At 44.8% G+C, this 26,113-nt stretch overlaps 1 protein-coding gene across 1 annotated transcript; it reads right to left on the reverse strand.

Moving 5' to 3' along the window:
• Positions 1 to 159: 159 nt before the first annotated feature.
• Positions 160 to 26,113, reverse strand: KIAA0100 (KIAA0100 ortholog). The gene is made up of 39 exons (XM_007937374.2): positions 26,046 to 26,113; positions 25,055 to 25,184; positions 24,469 to 24,518; positions 24,024 to 24,171; positions 23,711 to 23,829; positions 23,440 to 23,500; positions 23,056 to 23,245; positions 22,196 to 22,319; positions 21,899 to 22,023; positions 21,586 to 21,653; positions 21,329 to 21,474; positions 20,523 to 20,641; positions 20,251 to 20,414; positions 19,805 to 20,063; positions 19,084 to 19,289; positions 16,801 to 17,893; positions 15,973 to 16,164; positions 15,628 to 15,830; positions 15,349 to 15,467; positions 15,007 to 15,227; positions 14,497 to 14,687; positions 14,209 to 14,308; positions 13,868 to 14,070; positions 13,092 to 13,386; positions 10,308 to 10,465; positions 9,800 to 10,006; positions 7,597 to 7,696; positions 7,136 to 7,318; positions 6,443 to 6,564; positions 5,803 to 5,958; positions 5,597 to 5,718; positions 3,575 to 3,755; positions 2,440 to 2,526; positions 2,098 to 2,208; positions 1,880 to 2,015; positions 1,650 to 1,780; positions 1,190 to 1,291; positions 761 to 895; positions 160 to 342 (listed from the first exon to the last, which is right to left on the reverse strand). Exons 1-39 carry the CDS (start codon positions 26,111 to 26,113, stop codon positions 160 to 162), a joined length of 6,708 nt encoding a protein of 2,235 aa, XP_007935565.1.

The following is a 26,113-nucleotide window of genomic DNA, read 5'->3' on the forward strand; positions in this document are numbered from 1 at the left end:
GGCCAACTACTAAAGAGTGCTGCCTTTCTCCATAGTACTCTGTGGGCCTGATCCTAACCAAGCATGGTGAATGAAGGGAAGTCCCGCTCCCTTTCCACAAGTCCCTGGGGCCTGGGCCAGAGTCAGATCCTGTACTGCAGCCGCTCTTGGATTGCCAGATCACTTCCGCCTGCCAAAGATGGACTTCTTGCCAGGGTTCTTGTCACCCAGACTTAGACCGATGAGGAGCCGAGCTTTCTCCTCCTCTTTCTGCTGTTGCATGTTCAAGTCTGATTTAGTTTCTAGTTTTCCCCGGACCTCCGACCCTGTTGCAGGCTTCAGCCTTAGCTTCTCTTTGATTACCTGGCAGTTGGAGAGGAGTAAAGGGGAAGGTAAATATTAGTAAGCCAGGCAGAACAAATCAAAATTAATTAGGTCAAAAAATATTTATTAAAATTACATGCAAGGCATAATAGGGCAATTCAAATGATAAAATGGTCTCTGCTTTCAAGAAGCTTACAATCTAAACAAAAGTCATTCTAAACCTGATATTGTGTTAGCCCTTAGTTCCCTAAAACCAACAGCAGTTAACATATATGAAACAGTAAACAATCTAATCATCTATACAGTCATGGGAGAGTGCAGAGATGGAAGTCACTCACTTCGTTCACCTGCCCCTCTCCCAAGGCTTTTGTTATGTCCTAGAATGAAGGGCGCCTGGGCAGAGGATCTGTTTTGCCAGCCCCTGCTAACCAAATAGCCATGAGCTCTGGCGGGATACCTGGGCAACCAGGGCTTTACGGCTGTCCCTCTTGACAGCCATGGCAAAGTCTAGCCATGTCCATGTGTTATTGTGGTACTCTAGACAAGGCAGCACCAGGTTAAGGTCACCCCAGTCGACACTGTTCTTCTCACCCTGCAAGAGGAAGAGGGGAGAGGCAAAGAAAAGAAGGGGGAAAAATACATCAGCTACCATTTTGAGTCCAAGCCAGTACTTAGGGGTAGGCTGGTATTTTCTTGTAACAGAAACCTACTGATACTGATCTCGCAACTCAGTCCATTAATGTTACTGACCCAAGGGGAGCAGAGGAAACACCAGATTTATCACCCACAGCCCCGGTTCTCAGAAGCCTGGCTGTCTATCTGTAATCTCAGATCTTATCTGGTTCCCTTCCCACCCTGTTCTAGAAAATGCTGGAGAGGTACAAACCTTGTAACTGACACACAGTGGAACCTGTGGAATTTTTATGTAGATGAAGGAGTTGTTCATAGCAGCTCGCTCTTTCATTTTGTCAATATCATCCACAGGGTGCTAGGAAAGGCAAGAAAGGAGTGTGAGCTCCTGAAATCATCAGAAGGACAATAAACAGGATCCTCAACAGCCCCTGCTCCTTTCATCCCCTCAAACACTCTTAAACCAAAAAGCCAAACTCATTGCTATTGCATCTATTCCGACTCATAGCAACCCCCACTGGGTTTCCAAGGCAGTAACTCTTTATGGAAGTAGATTGCCCCATCTTCCTTCCATGGAGTGGCTGGTGGGTTTGAACCACCAACCTTATGGTTAGTAGTCAAATGCCTTAGGCACTGCACCACCAGAGCTCCAACAAGAAATCCCCAGCTAGGTCAAGTCTCTCCCATTGTTCTATCACCAGGGGATTGTCTGGTACCTCAGGTACTTTGCGAAATGACCTTCTGACCCCAGAGCTCCGATTTAAGCCCTGTGCCACACCCTTCCCAGAGCCCAAAGGCACTGCATCATCTGTTGCAATCAGCTGCCGAGGCTTCACCACTGGTATGCCTGTGAAAAAGCGAGCACACCAGCTGTCATCCCCTCTGAAACTACAGCTATTTCCGGGGCTGCCACCCCACTCTGGAGCTCTACCACAAAGGTTCTCACCAGTAGTCACTAGTTTGGACTTATCCTCTTCATCACCAACCTCATCATCCTCCACGCTTCGGCCAGGAAAGAAAAAGCCCATCATTCTATGGAAAAACTGGTGTGTCAGCTGGATGGTGAGAGGTACCACATTCACCTAAAAAGAAAAGGTCAAAGATGTAATTAAAGTCAGACACTATCCCTTAGCTCACCTATCCCCTCAGGGACTAGTTACTAACCTCAAAGTGCTCCTTAACAGAGATACCCCCAACAGGGGGCCGGACTTTGCTGAAAAGGCGGAGGGCTAGCTGTCGCCCAGACTGGCAGGGACTCTGGGGCCGCAGTACTACCTGCAGGATACAAAGTAAACAACAAACCAACCCAGTGTTCTCTCTGCCATTAAGTCAATCCATATCTTCTGCAGACTGAGAGGAAAGGCAATGGTCTTGCTAAGCTGAGCAAACTTTCACCATCTGAGATTACCACACTGTTTTCCACAGTGGGTCTATGTGGATAGGACATTATAAATGCCTTGTGCTAGGAAGCATGTGAATGGGTTAAGAATGGAGAAAAAGACTTGCCTTATAGACAGCATTGGGCAGGAGGTTGTTCATTGTAAACCAGCCCAGCTCCAGAAGATGTTCTGCTGTGTCATCAGACTTATTCACCTATAAAGACAGATTTTCCCCTTCCACTATAATAAGCCTTTCTCAGGAGCTTTCTAGAAAATCACTACATATACTGTTAGCTTTCAAGTTCTCTATGTACCTAATCCTAACCTTTGTTATCTCTTTCATTCTCATACAAATACTGTACTCTTTAATCCCGTGTTTCTCATGGGGCATAACTGGCCAGGACACTAAATGCAGTAGGACTTCCCAGTCAGGATGGCATTCAAAAATGCTCTAATTTCCTTATGTCTCTTGGAGTGAAGAATGATGAATAATGTCCTCCCCTTCCCCTACGCCAATGGGTAATTGTAGGAAAAGTGAATACAGTATTAGAATGGTTCTAATTAAGCTTGAGGGAGTCCTGGTGGTACAATGATTAAGCATTCAGCTGCTAACTGAAAGGTCAGTGTTCAAACTCACCAAGCCACACCATGGGAGAAAACACCTGGTGATCTGCTCCCATAACCCCATGGGGCAGCTCTAATCTGTCCTATAGGGTCACTGTGAGTCAAAATCAACTCAAAGGCACACAACAACATTCAAACTCTACCTATATAAAAGCTTGACTTGGGAGATTACTTTCTCTGGGCCACAATTCTAGGGATAACCTTCTTACTCAATATGACCAAAAAAACCAAACTCACTGCCATCGAGTGGGTTCCAACTCATAGCTACCGCTCCTTGGGTTTCCAAGGTGGTATTACTATGGAAGTAGACTGCTCAATCTTCCTTCCAAGGAGTGGCTGGAGGGTTTGAACCACCAGCCTTCTGGTTAGCAGTCAAATGCCTTAGGCACTATACCACCAGAGCTCCTTATTCAGTAAGGGAAGCATTTAATCAAACTCATCTATATAATACTATTATTTGATATTATAAATAGATGTCATCTAAGGGAAACGGTACTCATGTTTCCAATCATGATTATCATTAATAATCATATTATTAACTCCTTTATGTTTCTCCCTTTTTTGTGAGGTGGACTCTTGAAATAGGCCAATGCCTCGATAAATATAGCCACCTTTGTGTGACTGTTTACACTGGGTACCTTGCTGTAGAGGAACCGCTGTAGCTCCAGTTCAGCAATTCCCAGCTGTCCATCTTCTTCTGTCAGGCGCCACCGTGCCTGAGCAAAGTAGAACTCAGTGCGACGGACCACACTCACATCTTCTTGCTGTTTTCGCAGCTCCATCTTGTTGGCCCGCTGCAACTGGAAATCCTTAAAACACCTGTTAGTGGACAGAAGTACTATTAAGGATTGAAATGCATCCCTCAAAAAGGTATGTAGAGTCCTAACCTCCCCAGTAACTGTGCACCTATTTGAAAGTAACATCTTTACATATATAATCAAGTTAAGATAAAGTCATACTGGTAGTTGAACCTGTGGGCTTGGGACCACAGTTGCAGGGGACATCAAGCTCAACTGGCATAACATACTATATAAAACATTGTTCTACCTCCTACTTTGGTGAGTAGCGACTGAGATCTTAAAAGCTAGCAAGCTGCCATCTAGATGCAACGATGGGTCTCTCCTCGTCCAGAGCAAAGAAGAATGAAGAAAACCAAAATTCATGGAAACAATTAGTCCTAGCGACTGGTACACCATATGATCTGCAGCCTATATGACTTGAAACCAGAAGAACTAGATGGTGCCTGGCTACCACTATCATCCACTTGGAAGGGGATATATGTAGGAGATCCTTGATAGAGAGGGAGAACAATGTGGAACAAAACTCAAAATCATTTGGAGGAAAAAAAAAAAGGGAGGGGGGGACCAGGTTTGTTGGTCTGATAGAGCCTGGTGGAACCACTGAGACTATGGCCCCTAGCTGCCCTTCAGGTCTGGAATTGAACCCACACCCGTAGTTTCCAGCCAAACAAAAGACAGGCATATGAGTTGAACATTTACCTCAGGTAAATACACTCCATGGAGAGAACAATCATGGGAGAAAGAAGGGCTGCTTATGCACAGAGAGACAGCTCAGGGGGCAGGAGTGCATGGAGGGATGGTCACTGGGAAGAGGTAACTATGGGGAGGAAGTGGGAGGGGAGCTGTTGCATTGTGGTAAACTGTGGTCAGTGACATGAGACAAAGTATATGTGAACTGCTGTATGGCAAGTGAATCTGCCCTGTAAATCTTCACCCAAATCACAATTAAAAAATAAATAAATAAAGTCATACTGAATTAGAATGGGCCCTAAATCCAACTAGTGTCATATTAGAAGAAGGAAATTTAGACGAAGATACACAGAAGAACATGTGAAGACAAAGGCAGAGGTTGGAGTGACACTTCTACAAGGCTAGGAATGCCAAGGATTACCAGCAACCACCACAAGCTAGGAGAGACATGGAATAGCTACTCCCTCAGAGCCTCCAGAAAGAACCAACTTGCCTGACACTTTGATTTCAGAATTGTAGCCACCAGAACTATGAAAACACATTTTTGTTGTTTTAAACCACCTAGATTGTGGTAATTTATTACAGCAGCCCTCAGAAACTAACACAAGGGCCAAAGACAGTAAAGGAAACAGCACTGGGTTCAGCACTGGAAAGCTCTAGAATGATGCAAGAAAAAACTCAAGAGATGACCAATTCTGTAGATAGTTACTCCGTAAGTTTTCTTCACTGGATTCATTGCTGACACCCTGGTCTATGAGAACACAATCCCATCTTTTAGCTTCATAGCTTCTTTATAAAGCAGTCTCTTTCCACTAATAACCTCTATGATTATACCCACACTTGTACTCCTTACTGATAAACTTCATGGTATTATTTTCAGATGCACAGTATCAAGGCCACAAAAGTGATCTTTCCCAACTATCCATTTTTCTCTCAGCTGAGCCTTTCCCAAGAAATACCCTATTGAGGATCCAAGGGAAGGCCTCTTTTGTTCTCAACCTCTTTGGCCAAGTCCAGCAAGGCTCATTTGGGAAGAAGTGACTAAATCTCCTCCTACATCAGCCTTTGATAATGCATACGTGACCTAAAGACTTGCAGAACATGGGCAAGGAAAAGAAACTGCCTCCAGCTGGGGCACTGGGTAAAGGCAGGGAAAGAATGCTGGGGCACCTGATGAGGATATTAAGCTCTTCACTTTCCAGCTGTAGATTGGCCTTCTCCTGGTTTAGCTGCAACTGAAGCTTTTGGTTCAGGTCAAGCAGGTTCTCATTCTTGCTGTCATCTTGCAAAGACTAGAGAGCCAAGATAGAAGAAACTGTGGAGATCCCTCTTATCCAAGGAGACCTCCTTGTCCTTAGACTTCCCAGGGTGATTACCTTCATGATAGAATACATCTGCTTCTCTAGCTGCCGTATCTGGGCCACATGCTGCCGTACGGCCTCCTGCAGATGTAATATACTGCTGCGCTGCTCCTCAGGATTGCTAGAGATCTCAAGCTGGAACCTGACACGCTGTTTCTTCTCACTGTGCTCCTAAAGGAAGGGGAAAGGAAATGAACAAGATTTCTAAATAGACAGGTCTTGCAATTAAGTGAAATAATAGAGGAAAGAGCAAGAAATTGGGATCTCTTCTAGAAAGCTAACCTTTATAGTCACCCTGTTAGTAGCAACAGTAAGGAGTAGATCAGTATAAAAGATCTGACTATGGATTTTACAGGGTGCGTATTGAGGCAGAAGTGGGGAGTAGTTACTGTTTTGGGAAATGTTTAGGTAACTGAGTAGGGAACTAACCAAGAAAAACAATCAAGTAAACAAACCCTACAATCTCAGGGGCACTCAGATCTTCTTTTCTAGTTAAGGGAACTTTTCAGCTGTCACTGCTGACTAATAAAGAATGTACCAACTACAAGGCACTTTTTCAGTAAGAAGCCTGGCTTTTCTTACTGGAGCACAAATAAAGCACAAGGTCCAGGACTCCTAGGAAGATGACTAGCATTCTATAAGGACCCAAGCCCACCTTCCGTTTGGGTTCCACATGGAGCAGCAGGTTGTTGACGATGTCCAGGATCATAGCATACTGAGCTGGGTTGGTGGAGATTTCCAGTTCATGGTGGATGAGGGTGAAAGTATCCACAGCCCCTAAGTCATATTGTTAGCAGCTAAATAAAAGCCTCAAATCTTTTCCTAAGTATCTACTCCATTCCATAACTTGATTTAGAACCACTCCTGTTAGTTAACCCCACAGAAAGGGGGTGAAAGATGCTCAGAGGTACAAACATATGCTGCTTATTTTAGAATTATAAACAATGCCCATTCATCCTAGTTCCCTCCAAAAGCTTATCTTGTTCTCTCACAGAAGAATTTACAAATGATGGAGCAAAGTGAAATGTTAATGCCCAGTACACAGTGAGACTTTTTTATTAACTCTAGTGACTCAGAAAAGGAGCCCTGGTGGTGCAAAAGTTAAGCACTCAACTGCTAACCAAATGGTTGGCAGTTTGAACCCACTCAGTAGCTCCATGGGAGAAAGACCTGACGATATGTGTCTATGTAAAGATTACAGCCAAGAAAAACCTAAATTGGGCAGTTCTACTTTGCCACATAAGTCAGAACCAACTTGGCACACCCAACAACTGTCTCAAAACCACGAAGGAAATAACTACTTTCACAAGTTCCCTTATCTCCTAGAAGCCTTTCAAGCTTTGAATACCTTCCTGCTTCTTTAGAAGATCTTCCTTTTCCTGGTTCTCATGAACCTCAGGTGGCTTAATCTGAGTTGCCAGCTCAGGATCAATGTCATGGCTGTAACTAATATAATACATTCGACAACTGCAGCGTGAAATGATCCGCTGAACTTGTTGGGCTTGCTGGGCTTCAGCTGGCTGGTTCCAATCTGGAAAGAGTTGGGAAAGAGAAGTGAGAAAGAAATTCTCAATAGGGTCCTTTCCTCTGTGTGGCTTTGGTCAGAAGAGGTATTGTGAAAGCCTCCCAGCTAGATGCACTGTCTGAGGCACTCCAGAAACATTGCTTTCAACCTTACCTAGCACCAAATGGCCCTACTCCAGAATCGGTACAGATCTTAAACCTTGCACAAAGAGGAGGTAAGGAAATGCCCCCTTTGGGATATGCATCTATTCCTAACCATATGACTGGAGAGTAGAGGGAGCTGACCTGTGGTGGTGGTAACCATGCCTCCCACTGCCTGCCCGCTCTCCATCAGCTCCTGCACAGAGTCCAGGCTACGCTGCCGGTGCTCCTCGATATTCTTCACCTGAAGACAGAAATGTAGGCATCTTTAGCTCCAGGTGGAATAGTGGTCTATACTGGCCAACAGGTCCAAAAATCTCCAAGCTACAAGTAGTTACCATATTTTTACACAAATAATGCACGTTACATGGTTTCTTCAAACCCCTTCACCGATTAGTTTCCTATGCACAATATGCATTTTATGTAGCACATTATGTGCAAAAAAATACAGTACAGTAAGCTTACTATGTAGACCTCCACTGCCTGGAATAGCTTAAAGGATCTCCCAGGGTAGAGGGCATACCTGGCTCTCTTGGTCCCAACCCTCCCAACTTCTCCAAATATAACCGAGTTACATGCACACTTTGCCAGGTCCATGGGTCTTGAGCCAAAAACAATAGGCTAGGTTAAAAGCAAATCATGTTATGGGCAAAAAATTTCATCAAAACAAATGACTTTCCCACCCATTTTGGTACTCATTCTGTTTATATTCTTGCTGTTCTCTGTCTCCAGACAGACAACCACTCTGACACTGTTGCCATGGAGGGACGGGGCTGAATTCTTTTGCCTCTCTCTGCCAAGCTGAAGTCTGAGTGAATAACAGAATGAATGACATGAGAGTGCCATAAGCAGTAAGAGCAAGGCTTCAGGATGGCAGATCTGCCAAGTCATAAAAACAGTCACATAGGAAATAAAAGGCAAGATCAAAGATCATCCCACCTAAGCTAAGCACATTCTACTCTACTATTAATATCACAACCTGAGAAAAAAGAGGGGTTTACTGCAAGAGAGAGCATGCCTAAAAGCAGCAGAGACCCAGAAAATGCTAATGGGAAGATCCTGCATATCTTCATCCCTGCCTATCTCTGCATAGGCAGCTAACACCTTCTGTGCCTACTTCTGGACACCTCCTGAGCTAAGGGCACTGCTTGCCTAAACCTCTCATATAACCAACAACCTGGCCCTTACCTGGCTTGGCATCTGATCTAAATGCTCATTACCTTATATATAATTATACTTGAAGTTTCCTGGACTGAGCCCTAGGGTCCTTGGAGTAAGAAGCACCACCCAGGGAGGAAGGAAAGGGATCAGCTTTACCACCATTGAGTAGAATGGCAAATGGAGTTAACACTTTGGTCCTTATCAGAGGCAGCTGGATCCAGTAACTCATCTTGGAGTGTATCATGCCCAGCACAATGTAGGCACTTAACATCTGCTGAATAAGTAATGACAACACAACACTGACTAGGTAAATCTTCTAACCATTAAACCTCCTCATAATTCTGATGTTATATCCTAAAAATATAGTGTAAATGCAGTTTTTCCAAGAAGTAGAAAATTCACAGCCTTGCAAGGCAATAACAAGCACCTTCCCTAGTCCTGCCAACTGCTCACAATTTCACCATCTGACAAAAACATTATCTTCCCACACTGGACCTCCCCAGACATATCAACTTTAAAGAAAAAAAAAAAAAGGTAAGACTACTTTCCATCTGAATAAAGCTTTATGTTTTTCAAAGCACATTCTCACTGATCCTTTCAATAATCCTGTAAAATACAAGGGTCATGTATTAACTCCATTTTACAAATAAAAGTAACGTCTCCAAGGGAATATGACTAACATAATGGCAAAACTGGCATTACAACTCACAATAACCTAATTTCTAGGCAAGCAGGCTTTCTATTAAACCTCATTGCCTTACTGAAACAACTAATCAATCATTTTTATGAGAGGTCAGAGAAAGAATTTATCTAAAATTCCCTGAGACCAACTACCTGTTTTCTTCTAGCCATGGCTGCCAACTGATTAGTGTGATCATATAACAACTGGGATCAACAATCTTTACAAAAGTAAAAAAGCTCCGACCCATTTTATTCTAGTGTGCTGGGAAATGACAAGTATACCCTGCAGTGAAACAGAATAGCATGAAATTGAAAAAAAAAAAAAAAAAAGTACTATGTGCTCACAGACCAGAAACTGGTAACATTCAGGGTGTTATCAGCCTCATTATTCAGCCAAGCTGGGAGCAACAGGCAATATCAAGAATTTTGCCAGCTATTCTTGGTGGAAGGGACCAACTCTGGAAAACTGGGAATACAATGGGTTTTCCCAGCCCTGCCAACTAACCTCTAACCAGAGTTGCCGGCCATCTTGCTCAGTGGGGCTGCTTTCAGTGGTGGCAAAGTACTGCATGCCATCCAACAGGCAAGTCCAGGATGTCTTTTGCTTCAGTGTGTCACCATACCAGGCTGGATGGTGTTGGCACTGCAGCAGCTGGGCTTTGGCAGCTGACACAATGACACAGCCCTCTGTCTCTGCTCCACGAAGAACCATCTATGCCAGAGATAGAAGCAGAGTCACAACATCAGGACCACCAAGAAAGATGAAGTGAAAGGATGACACCAGCCACTGCATCTGGGTCTAAATTCTCATTGAGTGAACTTTACTGTGTTTTAAATATGAGAGTGATTATCCATGATCTACCTAGCTGCTGGGAGGAATTTTTTTAGGGGGATTGGTTGGGGGGTTGGGGGACTCTCTCCCACCCATTCTCATTTAGAGATCAGGAAAAGGTAAACAAATATGATTATGACCTAGCCCAATGTTGGGGTGCTCTACTAAAGAGAAAAAGTACCTGGCAGTTAACCAACTCAATAAGGCAGTTTCGATTATATATGTCATCCGTTTGGCAGGCAGCAATGCCACACAACTGGTCACTCACACCTGACTCCTCTTCTGTGAACACCACAAACCTATCTGTCTCCTCAATCAGCTTCTGCAACATGTAGGCACCTAGCAGAGAAACAAGAAGTAGGGAAAGGTCACGGTCTTAAAAGAGAAAGCAGATACACCCACAGCCAAACTCATCTTCCTTCAATCTCTGGCTAGGAGAGGGGTAGAACATGTCCTCCCAACCTGCAACCCCACCCCCTGAGTAAGACCTGTAAGACCACAAGCCATGTTTCCATTTCATTTTCCCCCTCATTCTTAAATATCAATCTTAATAAAAGCCCAACTTTCCCAGAAGAAATGCTAAGTAAATGGTAGCATTTTTTTCTTAGGTACGATCACTTCTGGATGATTTTAGGATCTTTTTTCTCATATTTTTCCCTTTTTTATTTCATCTTGCATGCTCCTTGTTGACTATCCTTACCTCTTGAAATCACTCCCTTTCCATCAGTGCCCCTGTGTTCTCCTAGCTCTGCCTCCTCTGACTATGCTACTGGACCTCCTTCCTTCTCCCAGCTCTTAAAGATAAGTATCTCCTAAAGTCTACCCCTAGACATCTCTTTCTCTACTCTTTCCCTTATTGAGTTTGCTTAACTATGGCTAAGAACAGAGTCTCCGGAATTAGACTAATCTGCCTGTATTTAAATCCTATCTCTGCCACTTACTCTACTGTGATCTTGAGTAACTTGCTTTTTTAACCTCTGTATCTCAAGTTTTCTCACCTGTAAAATATCTCATAAGGTTGTTGCGAGAATTTAATGGAAAAATATATAAAAGTATTGGGCAGAGTACCTGACACAGGAAACAATTAGTATTATCCCAATTGCATTAATTCTTAGCTCTATTCCAACACCCCCAAATCCCTATCTCTAGCCCTAAGCTTTCAGATTCTCATTTGCTGTTTGCTAGACATTACCTAGATATCCTACTAGCACCACACACTCAGCATGTCCAAATCTGAGCTCAACATTCCTAAAAAAAAACAAAAACGCAACCACTGCTGTGGAGTCAGATCCAACTCATAGTGACCCCTCCTTGGGTTTCTGAAGCAGCGTCATACTGAAGTAGATTGCCCAACCTTCCTTTCGGGGAGTGGCTGGTGGGTTTGAACCACCAGCCTCCTGGTTAGCAGTCAAATGCCTCAGGCACTACACCACCAGAGCTCCCTCAACACTCCTACACCTCCCAAAAACTGTTAAATTTTCTTACTCTCCTATTTCTGATATTACTGCTACCACAATGACAGTCACCAGGCTCAAAAACTCAGTTACTATCCTTTTCTCCCAATGTTTTAACTCCTTCCAACCAAATTTCCTAGAGCCTATATGCACAATAATGTTCTTATTCCTCTCTTTATCTTCATTCCCACTGCCTTACCTAGTTCAGGTCTTTATTGTCTCTTGCTAAAGCCACCACAATAGTCTGCTAACTTGTCTCCCTACCTCCTGTCTCTTCCTCTCCCCAGTCCTCCTACGCACCACTGCCAGATTTATCTTCTTAAAAGTAAAGCTCTAATGATGACACATTCCTATTTTAAAACCTTCAGTAGTTCACCACTGCCTACTGAATAAGGACCAAAAATTCCTTGATCCTGTATGAAAGACCTTTGAAAATCTACCTCCAGCTTTCTTTTCAGCCTTTTCTTTCACTATTCTCCTTTAGTTACTCTCTAGGCCAACAAAAGAGACTCTTCACTCTGTCTTGAACACAGTGTGCTTTTCCAACTCCACTCCTACTAGGTTATTCCCTTTGCCCCACTGCCCTTCCTCTCCCCATTTCCCCAAGTTCAAAGCATACCACACCTTCAAGGTCTAGTTCAAATGCTACTTCCTCAATGAGCCCTTTCCTGATAGTACTCCCTTCTTTAATTCTGTTGGGAAAAATTCCCAGAATCTTATTTCTCTTGTGCCACTTACCACTTTTCACCTAGTTCTCAAACTCACCATAAACTTACATGCTTCTGTACCTGCTTTTCTCTTCCTAATGCCCTTTTCTTTTTGCTTTCAAGACCCTCGTCCACCATCTCTGTTAAGCCTTTCTAGACTTCCTTACACGCATTTAAATACTTTCTTCCACAATTCTCCCACATCACCCTTGAACATTCTTCAAAACATTTTCACAATGAAATTATAATTTACATGTCTTTCTCCCTACCACTGCCTGAGATGTCATCCAAGTACAGTAACTATAACTCACTCATCTTTGTATCCCTAATGTCTAGAGTCATGCCTGCTCCATTATAAACCATGAGCAAAGGTAAAATGAATGAATAAATGAAGTCTTAGTTCTACTAGGAATGATAAGTGGTTGATACAAGTAGAATGTCTTACATTCTATCCTTCACTGAACAAAGCCCATTGCTTTGTGCCTGTTAATTACTAAATAGCTATTTGTTGACTAAATAAATAAATTCATAAAAACATAAAATTATTCCCTAATCTTTTGCCTCTTTCCCTTCATCCTGTTTTAGCCCCCTCCTTCCTGATCCTCTTTACCTGGCCACAGGACCAGAGCCTTTAATACTCTACATTATTGCAATGTAAGACTTAGGTGCCCTTACATGGAAAAATAATAGCTCCGCTGCTACATCTAAATGAAACCAGGCACAATTCAGTCTTTCAAAGTCCTGTCCTAGTTCACATCCACATTCTAAACCTAACCCTATGAAGTCTCATGTGTCCCAGCTGACCTCCTGATGATCCTTTATCAGGACGTCCACTAAAGCTGGTAGTGTTGACACGAGGTGGGGCTAGGGCACTGGTCAGGACACCCCGCTTTGGCTTTTTGGCTGGCATCTGGGGATCAATCTTTAATCCCTTCAGGGCCTCAGTAGAGAGATTACGCTTGAGTACAGCTGCCTTTTTGTAGCCATCATATAAGCCAAAGGCAATGTCCCGATTGGTGGTTGTCCAAGAAGCCCGTAAGTCCACCAGGTGCAGCTGGTGTGTGTGGAAGGCAGGATCTCCATCCCGCGTAGAGAGCTCCTAAGAAACAGGAAGAGGGGCTCAGGGTAGCATGGAAATTCCCACCATTGTTCCCGGACCACAAATACAGACATAAGAGAACTTGTTCTGGGGAAGAAAGGAAGACCCTGGAGAGATAAAAATTAAATGGTCTTACTTTGTGCATTAGATTACATTCTAACAATACCCAGGGTATTTTAAATGACTAAGATAATTTAACTTAAAACTCTTTCTTAATTGGAAAATAAAGACAGCACCAAATAAGATACTAGGAGAAAAAGTTTTACTCTATTTCCTGAAGGGCAAGAGACTATCTTTAGAAGGAGAGGGAGGAAAGGAATTTTCAAAGGAAGAGATGCTGAAACAGTTAGCTAAGTGGGGGACTCCTAAAGTAACAATATATATGCTCCAGTTTGCTGAGAATATAGTTAAAAACCATACCAGGGACTTACCCTGAAATGTACTAATAAATAAGGTAGAAACAGACTGCCTCAGGTAGTACCTCCTCAGCTGTGCGACTGCTGTGTCGTTGGTAGGTGAGGGAGGACAGGCTCAGCAGGTGGGTCTTTGTTATCAAGGGATCAAGGCAGTGATCAGCATTCTCTTCAGAGGGTGAGGCCATCAGGTGAACAGTCACCTGGCTGAGGTCACTCACCATCTGGGCGATACTCCAGTCAGAGATGAGGCGCCGCATCACTGTACCCGCTGAGAAAAGGAGGTATGGAAAGGCCATGCAGACTAGTACATAAGAATAGTGTGGGACAGCAAGGGAGAAAGGCAATGGAACTGAGAAAGAGGACAAGGAGTTAGGCTAGCAGAAATGAAGGGAGTGCTTGATTTTACCTTGTGGTATAAGCCGCTGAGTGCCCCGAGTGAAGACATGGCCCTGACTACACTCAATCTGGATACCCCGCTGCTGGGCAAATGAGGCCCAATAATGCACCTGGCAGCAAGAGAGCATAACACTGAATGAAGAATGGCATGAGAGGGATGATTAAGAAACCAAATGTAAGATGAGAGACATTAGGGATGAGACCAAGACCTAGACCTCAGGCCTAGAAAATAGACAAAATAAAAAAACTAGGGAAGAGGAAGAGAACTAGAGTTGTCAGTGGGACATCAGACCCTGACCTGTAGCTGGGGAAAGAGTGCAGTATAGGAAAGCTGCTTGTAGTGCTGGCCAAGTTTCTTCTTGCTGGGTTTCAAGTTGTTGAAGAGCTTTCCCCTGCAGATAGGCCTTGTGACACTTGTCCAAGTTGCCCAAAAGTTTTGCATCCAGCGCAGAGTACTACTATATAGCAGAATTCTAGGCTGGGATATTGCTGCAAAAAAGGATATTTCCTGGCTGTGGACAGGGCATGGCAGTGAAGCTAAATCCTTTCCCAGCTTCAGATTTTAGAAGTTTAAAAAACCTGAATAGCACCTAACTTCACATTCAGTATCCTCAAAAAGTCTTCTCTCAAGCTCTAAACTCTTTGCATTTACCAACTCTTAAGGTCCTAACCCTCTCCCCCAAAAAAGGTTTAACCCAAGTCCTCCCTTTCCTTTTCCTGTCCTCTTCTCAGAAGATCAGGCTGAATTCTTCAGGGCCCAAGCCCATCCTCCCAGCCTTTCCTCCCCATTGCCAAACCCAAGCCTTACTCCCACTGTGCCGAGTCAGATCCATCTTGATGGAGAGATTAAGATTCTCAGAGCGGAACGCCCGGTAGGAGTCATGGAACTGGCCCAAGGGCACCTCAGGAAGAAACTCTGGGGCCCGCAGAGTGACGCCATGGTGATCATCGGGGTTCCCATGGCACAGCCACTGCAGGTCCAGCGTCATGCAGAGGTCAGGCAGGTGAAGGAAGCAGCAGTCGTCATACCTGCCTCACAATGGAGCCCCAGCCCTCAGTGCCCTGGTCAGTCCCCTCCCCTCAGCTCTTCCCCTTTCCCTCCACCACAAGTCCTCTTCCCACTTGAGGCACCACCCATCACTCTACTCACTTGGAGGCTGTTCTCACGTTGATATCCAAGTCACCCTTGAACACAAACTGACCAGGTTTCCAATGAAAAGACAGGTGACTCCACTCCCAGTGCATATTTTCAGTTGTGTTATATGGATCCTATAACCACCCCAAGAACTTGGTGAGATACAGGTAAGAAAACCACCTTCATCCCCCAGATCACGACCTTTTTCTCTTCCCCAATCTGCTGCTATACCAGGTCCCACCATACAATTCTCATACAAAAAAAAAAAAAAAAAAAATCCTCAGGACCCCTCACCTCAGTAGCCAGCTGGTGCAGGTTCGCCTGTTCAATGTCCATGTGCCAGTCCCCATGGAACAGAAGACGGCTTTTGTCCCACCAGGGCAAGGGGGGACTGGGGTCAGCTGAGGGCTTGGTCAAGAGGTCCACAGACTGGCCAATCAGTGTCCAAGCTGGATCCCAGCATGGGCCCCATACTACTGTGTACTGGAAGATTTCCGCTGGGGTAGAGGGGCAAAGGCTTCAGTTTATTACACATTCTCAGCCCTCTCCTCTTCCTTTACTCCAAGAGAAGTGCCTCGGCTCAATTCCCACCCGTCACCGCAAACCCCCTCAGCCAAACAACTGCACTCTTCTACTCACAGCGGAAGTCATGATAGAACTTAAGTGGGGGCATGTTCCTCTCCACTGTCACATCGCCCCATGGGAGTCCCAAGTGCAGGATTTGACGCCGACGAGAGCAAGGCTGACCACTTTGTTCAGTGCCCGCAAGCCGACCCATCAGTCGCCAGTCACGGATCTCAAACAGGTACCGAGGATAGTCTCTGATCCGAACTATTACGGGGAGGATCCCAAAAACAAAACCCACAGCTGTTGAGTCAGATTCAACTCACAGCAACCCCTCCTTGGGTTTCTGAGGCAGCATCACTGCAAAAGTAGATTGCCCAATCTTCCTTCCGAGGAGTGGCTGGTGGGTTTGAACTGCCAGCCTTCCGGGCAGCAGTCAAATGCCTTAGGCACTATGCCACCAGAGCTCTGGATACATACTGGATATTTGGGCTCAGAGGGCTATCTCAGTGCTCTCAACTTTTTCTTTTTTTTTTTACTTGCCACTCCATATACTAAACTATTTTTACCAAGTCAACTAAAAGAATGAATGCTAGCAGCTGGCAGTGAAATTGAGAAAGAACAGAGACCCTGGAGCAGAGATGAGAAGCACAGTACTGAGATCCAAGAGCCACATTAGCCCTAGAGATAACTGTGTTAGCTGTCACTCTGCGTTAGCCAGGCAGTTTCAGGGTGAAATTCAGGAACAAAGAAAGAGAAAAGGAGCCCACCTTTCCCACTCTGCCTACCCCAAAACAGCTACAGTTGCCAAAATAATCTAGCTCCTCTCTAATCACTTAAAGAGCTCCTAGGAGCTCGGAAGGGCAAACACCAGGCTCAGCATATAAGGGAAGTGGTACTCACCCAGAAAAGTCTTGACATTGCACTTGAGCATGCGACACCACTGAATGACAAGATCTACTCCCTCAGCAGTAAAAGGGCTGCCTGGATCAAGCTCTCGAACTTGCTCTAGCACACGCTCAGGCCCATGGAAGGAGGCATCTGCCAGAGCCACCAGCTCTAGCCCTGCCAGGCTCCAAGTGAGCAGTGCCCGGCGCATGGGTGTGTTGCCATAGAGACGACGGGAACGCTGGATATAGATTTCAATGTTTTTGCGTTCCAGAGAGGCATAGAGCTCCTCAATTTTGCGGGCTGGCAATAACTCCCCATGCTGCTTCCGAAGGGCAGCCACTTTGGCATCTAGCAGCTGCAGCCTTTTGGCACTCTCTTTGCTTTCATCCTTCATCAGTTCATAGTTGTCACGAAGTTTCACCTCAAAAATGTCATCCAGGAAGACCCATGAGAAGTGCTGAACTTTCAGGAGCAGATCAGGTGGGAGCAGAGCAGGGCTTGGCAAAGTCTGAGCATGAGTCCTTCGATGCAAGCCCTTCAGCCATTTCTGAACTCCCACAGCCTCATCCAGAGTTCGAGAGAAATCATACTGATAAGGAAACTCGACTGAGACTGAGCCCAGGGAGAGGAGCCAAACACAGTTCCGGAGGGTCTGCAGTGCAGGGAAGGGGTTCCGGTGGAGGATCATCTCCTCCAGCTCAGGTAGCAGCTGTACCTCCACCTCCTTGAAGTTGAAGATACTATTGCCATCAAAACCAGCAGCGAGTTCTGGGCAGTAAGCCTGCAGTGAGCCCCCGTGCCGGCTCAGTGACACACTCTCTGCTGCCAGAGCAATGAACTTGTCCTCAGCCACAAAAGCTGTCAGCTTGGCTGTGCTCACCTCTAGTGTCAGGTTTAGTGGCCGCTTTGGAGAGGATGGTTCAAGGGCACGGCCTTCCAGCTCAGAAGTAGCCTTTGGAGTCTCTGGTGCAAGAGGTAGAACAGTCTCAGGGAAGAGAATGGCCCTTAACAGGTCTCGGCACTGCAGTGTGGCCAGGACATGCTGGTACAGGTACATGTGATCTGGGGGGCTCCAGAGTAAGGTCAGTCCAGCACCACACTGAACCTTTAGGGAGCAAGAGAAAAGTACCCATCACTTACCACGTTCCAGAACATTAGAGATGTCAAAGATTAACATACACGCAAAAAGTCTTTCTCAAAAGTCTTTCTGAAAAAGTCTTTCCAGAGTAACCATATTAACTACTCCCTTGCTTTGTTCCCCCTAGCACTAATATGCTGAACTAACAGTTCTAAAATATCCTAAAGGCATACTTCAGTTTTCCTCAAGTGGATTCTAAATTATCTGAGAGGAGGTACCAGTGTTCTAATTCTTCGATATCCTGTCATGAGTTTTCTTTCCACATTCTGTCTAGTAACAACCGCAATAATCAATTTGAAGACATTTCATGCATTGATTGCACTACAAATTAATTCTTAAGAAGTAATATAAAAAGTACTGATTACACAATATAGCATTTATGTGAAAGTATGCCTCAAGGAAAGGAACAGTCTTTGTCAGCCTGAAAAATACAGTCAGTTCTGAACAGCTAAGTGGACAGAGAGAATTTAAATTCCAGGATGGTAAAATTCCCACAAGTTCCAGCCTTGGAACTCTTCCGTTTCCAGTTGTTGTTGTTATGTGCCGTCGAGTCAAACCCGACTCATAGCGATCCCTCCTTGGTTTTCCAAGGCAGTATCACTACCGAAGTAGGATTGCCCAACCTTTCAGAGGAAGGTGAAATTTAACAAACAGAGACACCCATCCTCTTAAGAGGGCCCCATGTCTAGTTGATATCTTGATGAGAAAGATACTGGAAAGTCCCTCAAAACCTTCTAGTTCCCCAATCTTCCAATTCCTTCAAACTCGTTAATCAAATGAGTGCTTCATCAAAATGACACCTTAATGATGATGACAGAACAATATGATGAATGTAATTAGCATCACTAAACTGTGCATGTGGAGACTGGCAGGAATGGCAAATGCTCTCTTACTTATATACTCACCAGAATAAAAAAATTAAAAAAAAAATTACAAAAATATATACATATAACTGATTATGGATACACGACAGTTCATGTATTCTCTCTAGTTTCATATATAAAATTTAAAATTTCATAATAAAAACTTTAGAATATAAAGAAAAAACCATGTATCCTATTTTTCATGAGATGAGATTCACAAGACTCAGTGGATTGAGAAACACTCTAAGCCCAGGGAAAATCTATTTGGCCCCACCCTCCCCACAGAAGCTGTACCTCTAGAGAGCGGATGCTGCTGTGATAGGTGATGGAGAGCATGGAGAGGCTGAGCACTGGAGTGGGGATGTCAGGAGCCTTGCAACAGGGCTGCATCTTCTCTGTGACTGACTTCACCAAGGCAAGCACAAGGCCTTGAATACCTACAGTGGAGGTCTCAGCACTGCCCAGGACAGTCAGCGTGTCCAGTCGGACCTCTGAAGCACCTAGCATCCAGAAACTATGTCAGCCTTGGTTCCCAGCTTTCATATGGCAACTGCAGTCCTCATTCTCCATTCTCCTTCACTCTAGTTATCTTTATTCCCCACACCTCTCAAAGTTCATTTATGGTTTAGAGAAATTTTTCCTTTCCCATTTTAACCTAACTAAATCTGGCAAGGCCAGAGAAGTTCCCCAACTCTTACAAAATGTCCAGCGATATATCAGTTACTCTCCAGAACTAAACACACAAGAAAATAAATGCAAAACTACATGGGTCTCATTCCCTTGACCACATTGAGGCTAAAAATTTTGTTCTATATATCATGCTTAATGCCTTTCACAAACCTTTAAAGAATATCAAGAATTTGAAGAATATCAACCCAATAGATGCAAGACCTCCCAGCATCTCATGCCTCTAGTTTAGAAAAATTCCATATAATCAGCTTCACTAAACGGGAAGGTGCAGCCTTATAGCTTAAGCTATAAACTACACACTTCAGTATAGTTTTGCCCTACTTACCCACCAAGGCAGAAAGGGTGAACAAATTCATATCCTCTACTTTCAAGTCCACCTTCCACAGTAATGACACAGATTCCCCAGATGAGGATTCCTTGGAGACAGCTGGATTCCCGGACTGTAGGCCCATCAAGAATAAGATCCGAGAAAGACATTGGGTACAGGTATCTGATGCCTCCACCTGCAGTCCTCGGATGGTACAATCAAGAAAGAGAGTATCTGACTGGGTGCTGGACAGTCCCAGGGGCTGATTATAGCTACCCTAGAAAAGAAACAGACTCTATTAGAAGCATGCAGGTGCACTGTTCTAAAATGCCCTGGTAAAACCTTAAACATTTATTTTTACCATAATCAGAAAAAGGAAAAAAAAAAAAGACTTAAGCTGCCGAAGGTACCCAGTGCTTTGATGCGTGGCAAGATAAAGAAACTGTTCACCAAAGCTTCCCTACCTGGAGTGTGAAGGAGTCTAGGACAAGTGCTTCACCCCAAACGTGCATATTGGGTGGGTGAGGTGCCCGCTGAATGTGAGAGTCACTACCCACTCGCCAGCAGAGGTGGTCCACAGTCAGGACACCCCGCTGATGGATGCTCTGTGGCCTCAGGTGCTGGTAATCTAAACAAAGACAACGGGAAAGAGAAACATTATGGAGCCACTGTGGCCAACAGCTGGGCCTGCCTCTTCTAGTGGACAGATTCTATTGCTTTTCCATCCCAATCTTACCCAGAGAGATGGAATTGAATCCCAAGGCAAAAGGGGGTGTATCACCAAGCTGAATGGAAATGATGACATTAGAGATGGAGGTGCTAAAGATGATGGGTGCCAGGATTTGAGGGAAGGTTCTGCACAGGGAAAAGAGGACATTGTTTCATTAGCAAAGATGGCTTCCTATCATGGAACAGGTTTCTGAAGCTCTCAAAACTCAGGGTGAGGATTTAGAGTTGTGTTGTGATTTCTTAGGATGGGATGCAACTAGAAAATAAAATGCTGAACATAGCAGCTCACTGCTCCTCCCAGCAGTAATCGGTAGGAACTCAGATATTAGGTTGAGCCACACGAAATTGCCATTTTCATTGGTCAAAAAATAGTTGAACATCAGGAATATAATACAACCAAGGACCATCACTTCCAGGCCATTTACTCAGACCACCTACCTATAAGTTCTGTATGAGACACAAAGTAAGCATTATACAAAGATATATATGGTACTGGTGACCTGACAATGCCACCTTACAAACTAAGACAGACGTTATTTATCACCTAAGCTCAATTCAACAATGTTTACTTGTATATAAGAAGGTGCTGTGCTGGACGTTGAGGTCACAAAAATGAAGAGACATCGTTTTGCCATCAGGGAGTCTAATCTAATGCGGAAGGTATATAAAACAAGATTAATACTGAGACTGGGCTATTAAGACTAAGATTTAGGGAGATCAATCAAATATATATTTAACACAAAATGTCACTTTGGACCAAAAGCATCCAGAGATCCAGCTGGTAGGAAAGTGGCTGAAAAAGATTACACTGACCTTTTTTTCCTCTGGTTAAGGACAGGTGAACTAGATTCTTGGGTCTCCAATGCTAGCATGTTCAGCCAGTGAGAGAATTCCTGGTGCCGGTAGTGAATGATACAAGTGTTCAGAACCACAGAGGCCGAGAGATCAATGGTAGTCACCTGAAACGAGAAAACCAGAACTGTAGGGGGCGGGTTTTACTTTGTTAACCCACAGTGCAATAACATAAGGAGAAGGCAGAGAAATGAGTCCTGGGACCAAGGTCATCATACCTGCACGCTAGCCTTGAGGGAATTGAGGCAGACAATGCGTTGGCGGCTCTGGGACAGCAACAATCCATCTGCAAGAGGCCAGAGGACAGGTCAGAGAACACTGGGAGGCCAAAAGGTAAAGCTAGGAGTCAGAGGCAGGTGAGGAGATGAACAGCCTGTCATTAAGACTTGTAAGTTGGGGTGATTTTCTCAGTATATTCCATCTTCCCCTTCTCTAGTTACATTGATATGAAATTAAAAGGACCATCTAGGGCATAGGGGAGGAGAATGTCTGGTCCTCTCTTTCTCCCTTACTACCAGTATCCCCATGAACCTTCGAGCAGGAGTTCAATGCTCATCTGTGCCATATCAGAGTTTGCTGTAAAGCTTCTAAGAGGCAGCTGATCTTCATCACGGTGGTACAGGAAATGCAGTAGCTTTAATGTCCAATTTAGGTGCCTGGACCAGAGACAGATTTGGGCTCAGAAAGAATGCTATTCTTTTCTGACAGCCTCCCTACTCCCTTTCTTCCCAGAAGTAAGGCCACTGCAGCTACGAGGCTGGTTATGGAGATTCCAGCATATAGTTCCCACTACCACTCTCCACATTCCTGTGTCAGGAGAAATCTCACCTCTTTTGACTATTCATTGACAGCACCACACTGATGCCCTCCATCTTCACCTTGACCTGCTCTGGCAGCTGCTGGAGGAGGTATAGGCCAGGCAGAGTTGGCTCTACTAAGTTTTCTGTCATGCCTGAAAAGATGAATGAATAATATGAGAGCCATCAATCCTCACCACTCTCAATTCTCCCAAAATGCCCTGCCTTCTTTGGTCAAATACTTTTACGTATGGCATGGCAGGCTAAGCAAATGCCCAAGTTTAGGCCACAAGTCAAACATCCCAAAGATCCAGGCACCTACTATACTCCCCAGACACTAAACATACAGTATAGGGAGGCAGGTTGGCTTAATGGAAAGAATAGGGACTTTAGAGCCAAACAATTTGAACTAGTTTTACTACTGACTTGCTGTGTGACCTCAGGGAAGTTACCTAGCTAATCTTCCTAGGCTTTAGTCTCCTCATCTGCGAAATGCTAAGGATTTAACAAGAAAACATATGTTAAACACATAGTACAGAACCTAAGTCATGATCCTAAAAACAAAACCAAACCCACTGCTGTCAAACAGAATTCTGACTCATAGCAACCCTGTATGATAGAGTAGACTTGCCCATAGGGTTTCTAAGGATATAAATCTTTACAGAAGCAGACTACTGTACCTTTATCCCACTAAGTCTTAAGTACTCACTAAATGTTAGTTCCTTCACTCACCCCAAGCAACTGCCCTATCCTCTACTTACTTTCAGAGTCAAAGGTCACAGTTACTAACAACTCACACCTAAACAAGTAGCGAGACCACTGATTTTTATATACCCCCAAAATAAATCCTGATAATAGGGCAGCCAAGAATCTCAGTGATTGGGGCTTTACCTGCACAAGGGACAGGCTTGAGTGCCAAGTTTGGCCCCTGGCGCAGCAGCTGACTATGGAAGAGGCCCTCATGCAGTTCAGCATGGTGTGTCCACACACCCACAGTGATAGCCTTCAGTTGCCGACTGCTGATGCCCACCTCTAGACACAGGTTCAGTGTCAGTGAGAGCTCTGCTAGGCAGGTGTCCTCCTGTAGAGAGGATAAACCTCTAAGATGTGTGTGTGTGAAAGAATGAGAGGTTTGGGTAAAATGTGGTCTGGAACACTGAGCCCTGCCTTGAGGGAACCCCATAAGGACACTGAACCTGGAATGTAAGCCCTGAGCTCCTTTATACCTCATGCTCAGGATAGAATGAGACAGCCAAATGACCATGACATACTTACCAACTGGCCACTCTTTAGAACTTTGCTGTTGATCTTACTTAGGCTCATCTTACAATCTAGCCTGGGAAAGAAAAAAAGTAAAGCACTAGGTTTCTTTCTTCACCATTTACCTCCAATCAAGCTTTGCTGGCTGAAAGGGACAAAGCAAGTAGAAGTGCCTAAGCTTACCCTGTTCTCAAATTGCACAGAATGAGAAGTTGGCACCTTGACAAGAAAGCTCTGACATCCACTCATCCTGAAGCAACCAGTCCCTCTCTGACCAAGTGCTTACCTTTTCCCATCACTATCTAAAAGAAGGCTGCTTCCACTGATTTGAATATGCCACAAGGACTCAGAGGTCGCCACCTTGAGAACCATGATGTTTATAGTCTCTACATGAATGGAGAAGAGCTGAAAGAAAAAACAAAGAGGAACAATAATAATGTCAGGGTACCATCTTCCTTTCTAGCTGAGAAGGAATAGGAAGTAAGAGGTAGCTCTTATTAAACCCCAAAATTAGTAGAAAAACCCACACACAAATTGGCCACTTTGTACAGTCCAACCAGCTGTAGTATAGTGTAAAAAAGTCAGACAAAAAGTCTTACCTGGCAGATGATCTTCAGTAAGGATGGGCTTAGAGGCAGCTCTTTTTGATCCAACCCAGTGCTCTGGGAGAATGGGGCAGACAGGCCAGAAACCCTCTGTAGGTCCGTTCTGATTCGTACTTCCCCAAAGCATAATGCCACATAGTGTCTGCCCAGAGGAGAGACCTTGCTGCCACCAGATCCATCCCTTCCAAAGTAGTTCCCTCCCTCACATTCATTCTCCCATTCTCCCTGGAAATACAGGCAAAAATCACAGCGGAAAGTCTCATCACTGTTGTCAATATTTATCTCCCCAGTTTTAATGTCAGCAGGCTAATAGGGAAACTTCAGCAAGAACCTACCACCCTCTTTAGGCTGTGAAGCTTCTACAGAAAAATCCCTTCTTCAAACCCCAACCCCAAAACACGCCCCTACAAAAAAATAACTGAGGACGTTAGGTACTCACGGCAGATCATGGCTAAGAAGTTTGCTTGAAAGCCGCAGGCTATCAATTTCCTAAAACAGTGGGGAGAGGGCTTTATATACTCGATGCTAGGTAAGCCAGGAGCAGTTTGACAAGCTAGGAAAGGTTCTGGGTCACAGAAAAGGAGGAAGTGGTACAATTCCTTCCACAAAATACATGCCATTCCATTTCCACTGGCTTCTCTTCTTAACTCTTAGCTATCTTGCTCCTCAAAATTATGTTAGTTGAACCTGCTTAGTACTTCTCCTTTATGGGTATGTTATCCCGTGTCTCCTCTTAAATTAAAAGAGTCAGCTATTCTATTTTCCTGTTTTCTTCCTTCTGGGCTTTTCTTCTGTACCTTTCTTATGTGTTCTGGACACTCTGTACCCATAGCATTGCTAACTCATCAACTTACATCAATCCTAGTATTTCCACACTATCTCTAAAATTATTCTGGCCAAAAAATGGCAAGGCCATGGTTAAACTAGGAAAACCACTCATGATTTTTTTTTTTAAAGGGAAATTAAAAGTTGAAATTCAGGTGGACCAACCCACACACATACTCAGGGAGTTCCCTAGGACTTACCACTGTTTGCTGGTGCTGCAAAAACTTAAGACTAACATTCTGGAACTCGAAAAAGCCAAAGGAGCCAATCTTCAGTTCCACCTGCAGCTTCTGATAACACCACTTAGTAGCCAATCGGACCAGAAGCCACCTGCAGAAAAATCCCTGTGAATTCATAGGGCCCTCTCCCACTTACATTTTGCTTTCCACAGCCCTTGCTGGTTCTAGAAGACCTTATAATCAGTCACATCCTGAAGCTAGAGCTTCTGGACAACTCTCATCTCCCAAAACACCAGTCACACACATTCGGCCACACTGCTGATATCCTAAGACCCAACTGACCCCTTCTACCCAGATGAACTCAGACAAACTAAGTTGGAGATGAAGAAAGCAATCCCTCAAAACCTTATGAACCCCAGAGGTAGTGAGAAGAAAGCTCCACACAAATCAAAGCAGGCAGCTGGCCAGATGTGTCAGATATGCCCCCCTCCCCCCCGCACACACACACCCGAGGGTCTCTGCCCCAGCACATCCTCCAGACAGGTGTTTGCAAGAAGGCACTGTGGGGTCAGACCAGGCAGACTCAAAAGTCGCTCTTCCCTGGGCAGCCAGACCTTCAGCTCCTACTCCTTAGGGCGAGGCTGCAGGTGCCCTTCGCGCTCAGTGAAGGGGACACTCAAAGGTGTATGGAGTGAGAAAGGAAGATCCCCCGAATAGGGACCCCCCACCTCACACACATCTCTGCAGCTCCCAACCCCAGCATCTCCTCAGGCTCCGCCCGCTACCTCAGTCTCCCTCATAGCCAGCCCTTCTCCTTGAGCCAGGCCTCGCGTCCCCGCTGGACCCCTCCCCTCGCCGCGCTTCCCTACTTCAGTCCTTCTCCCTCCGCCTCCCAAGCTCCATCCTCAACAGCCCTCCCCCTCCAGCGCGCCTCTTTCCAGCGAGCGCCCCCTCCTCAGTCTCTCTTCCTCTTCCTCCCCTTTCCCTTCCTCTGTGTCTAGGAGCCCCTCACCGGCCTAGGAAGAAGGCACCGAGTGCAACCAGAAGCAAGGTCAGCAGCGCAAAAAAGAACACAAACAT

Source organism: Orycteropus afer, unplaced genomic scaffold (genome assembly GCF_000298275.1).
Source record: "Orycteropus afer afer isolate SDZICR_OR568_19922 unplaced genomic scaffold, OryAfe1.0 scaffold00042, whole genome shotgun sequence".
NCBI lineage: Eukaryota > Metazoa > Chordata > Mammalia > Tubulidentata > Orycteropodidae > Orycteropus > Orycteropus afer.

Bases quoted from the DNA above. Each gene is read 5' to 3' on its own strand.
- KIAA0100 (XM_007937374.2), bottom strand. From the start codon at position 26,113: ATGTTTGTGTTCTTTTTTGCGCTGCTGACCTTGCTTCTGGTTGCACTC. The intron at 24,519-25,054 runs GTAAGTCCTAGG...CCACTGTTTTAG, and splicing joins TGCAGCACCAGCAAACAGTG to GAAATTGATAGCCTGCGGCT. The intron at 15,468-15,627 runs GTGAGGGGTCCT...GGGTGGTTATAG, and splicing joins TGCACCAGCTGGCTACTGAG to GATCCATATAACACAACTGA.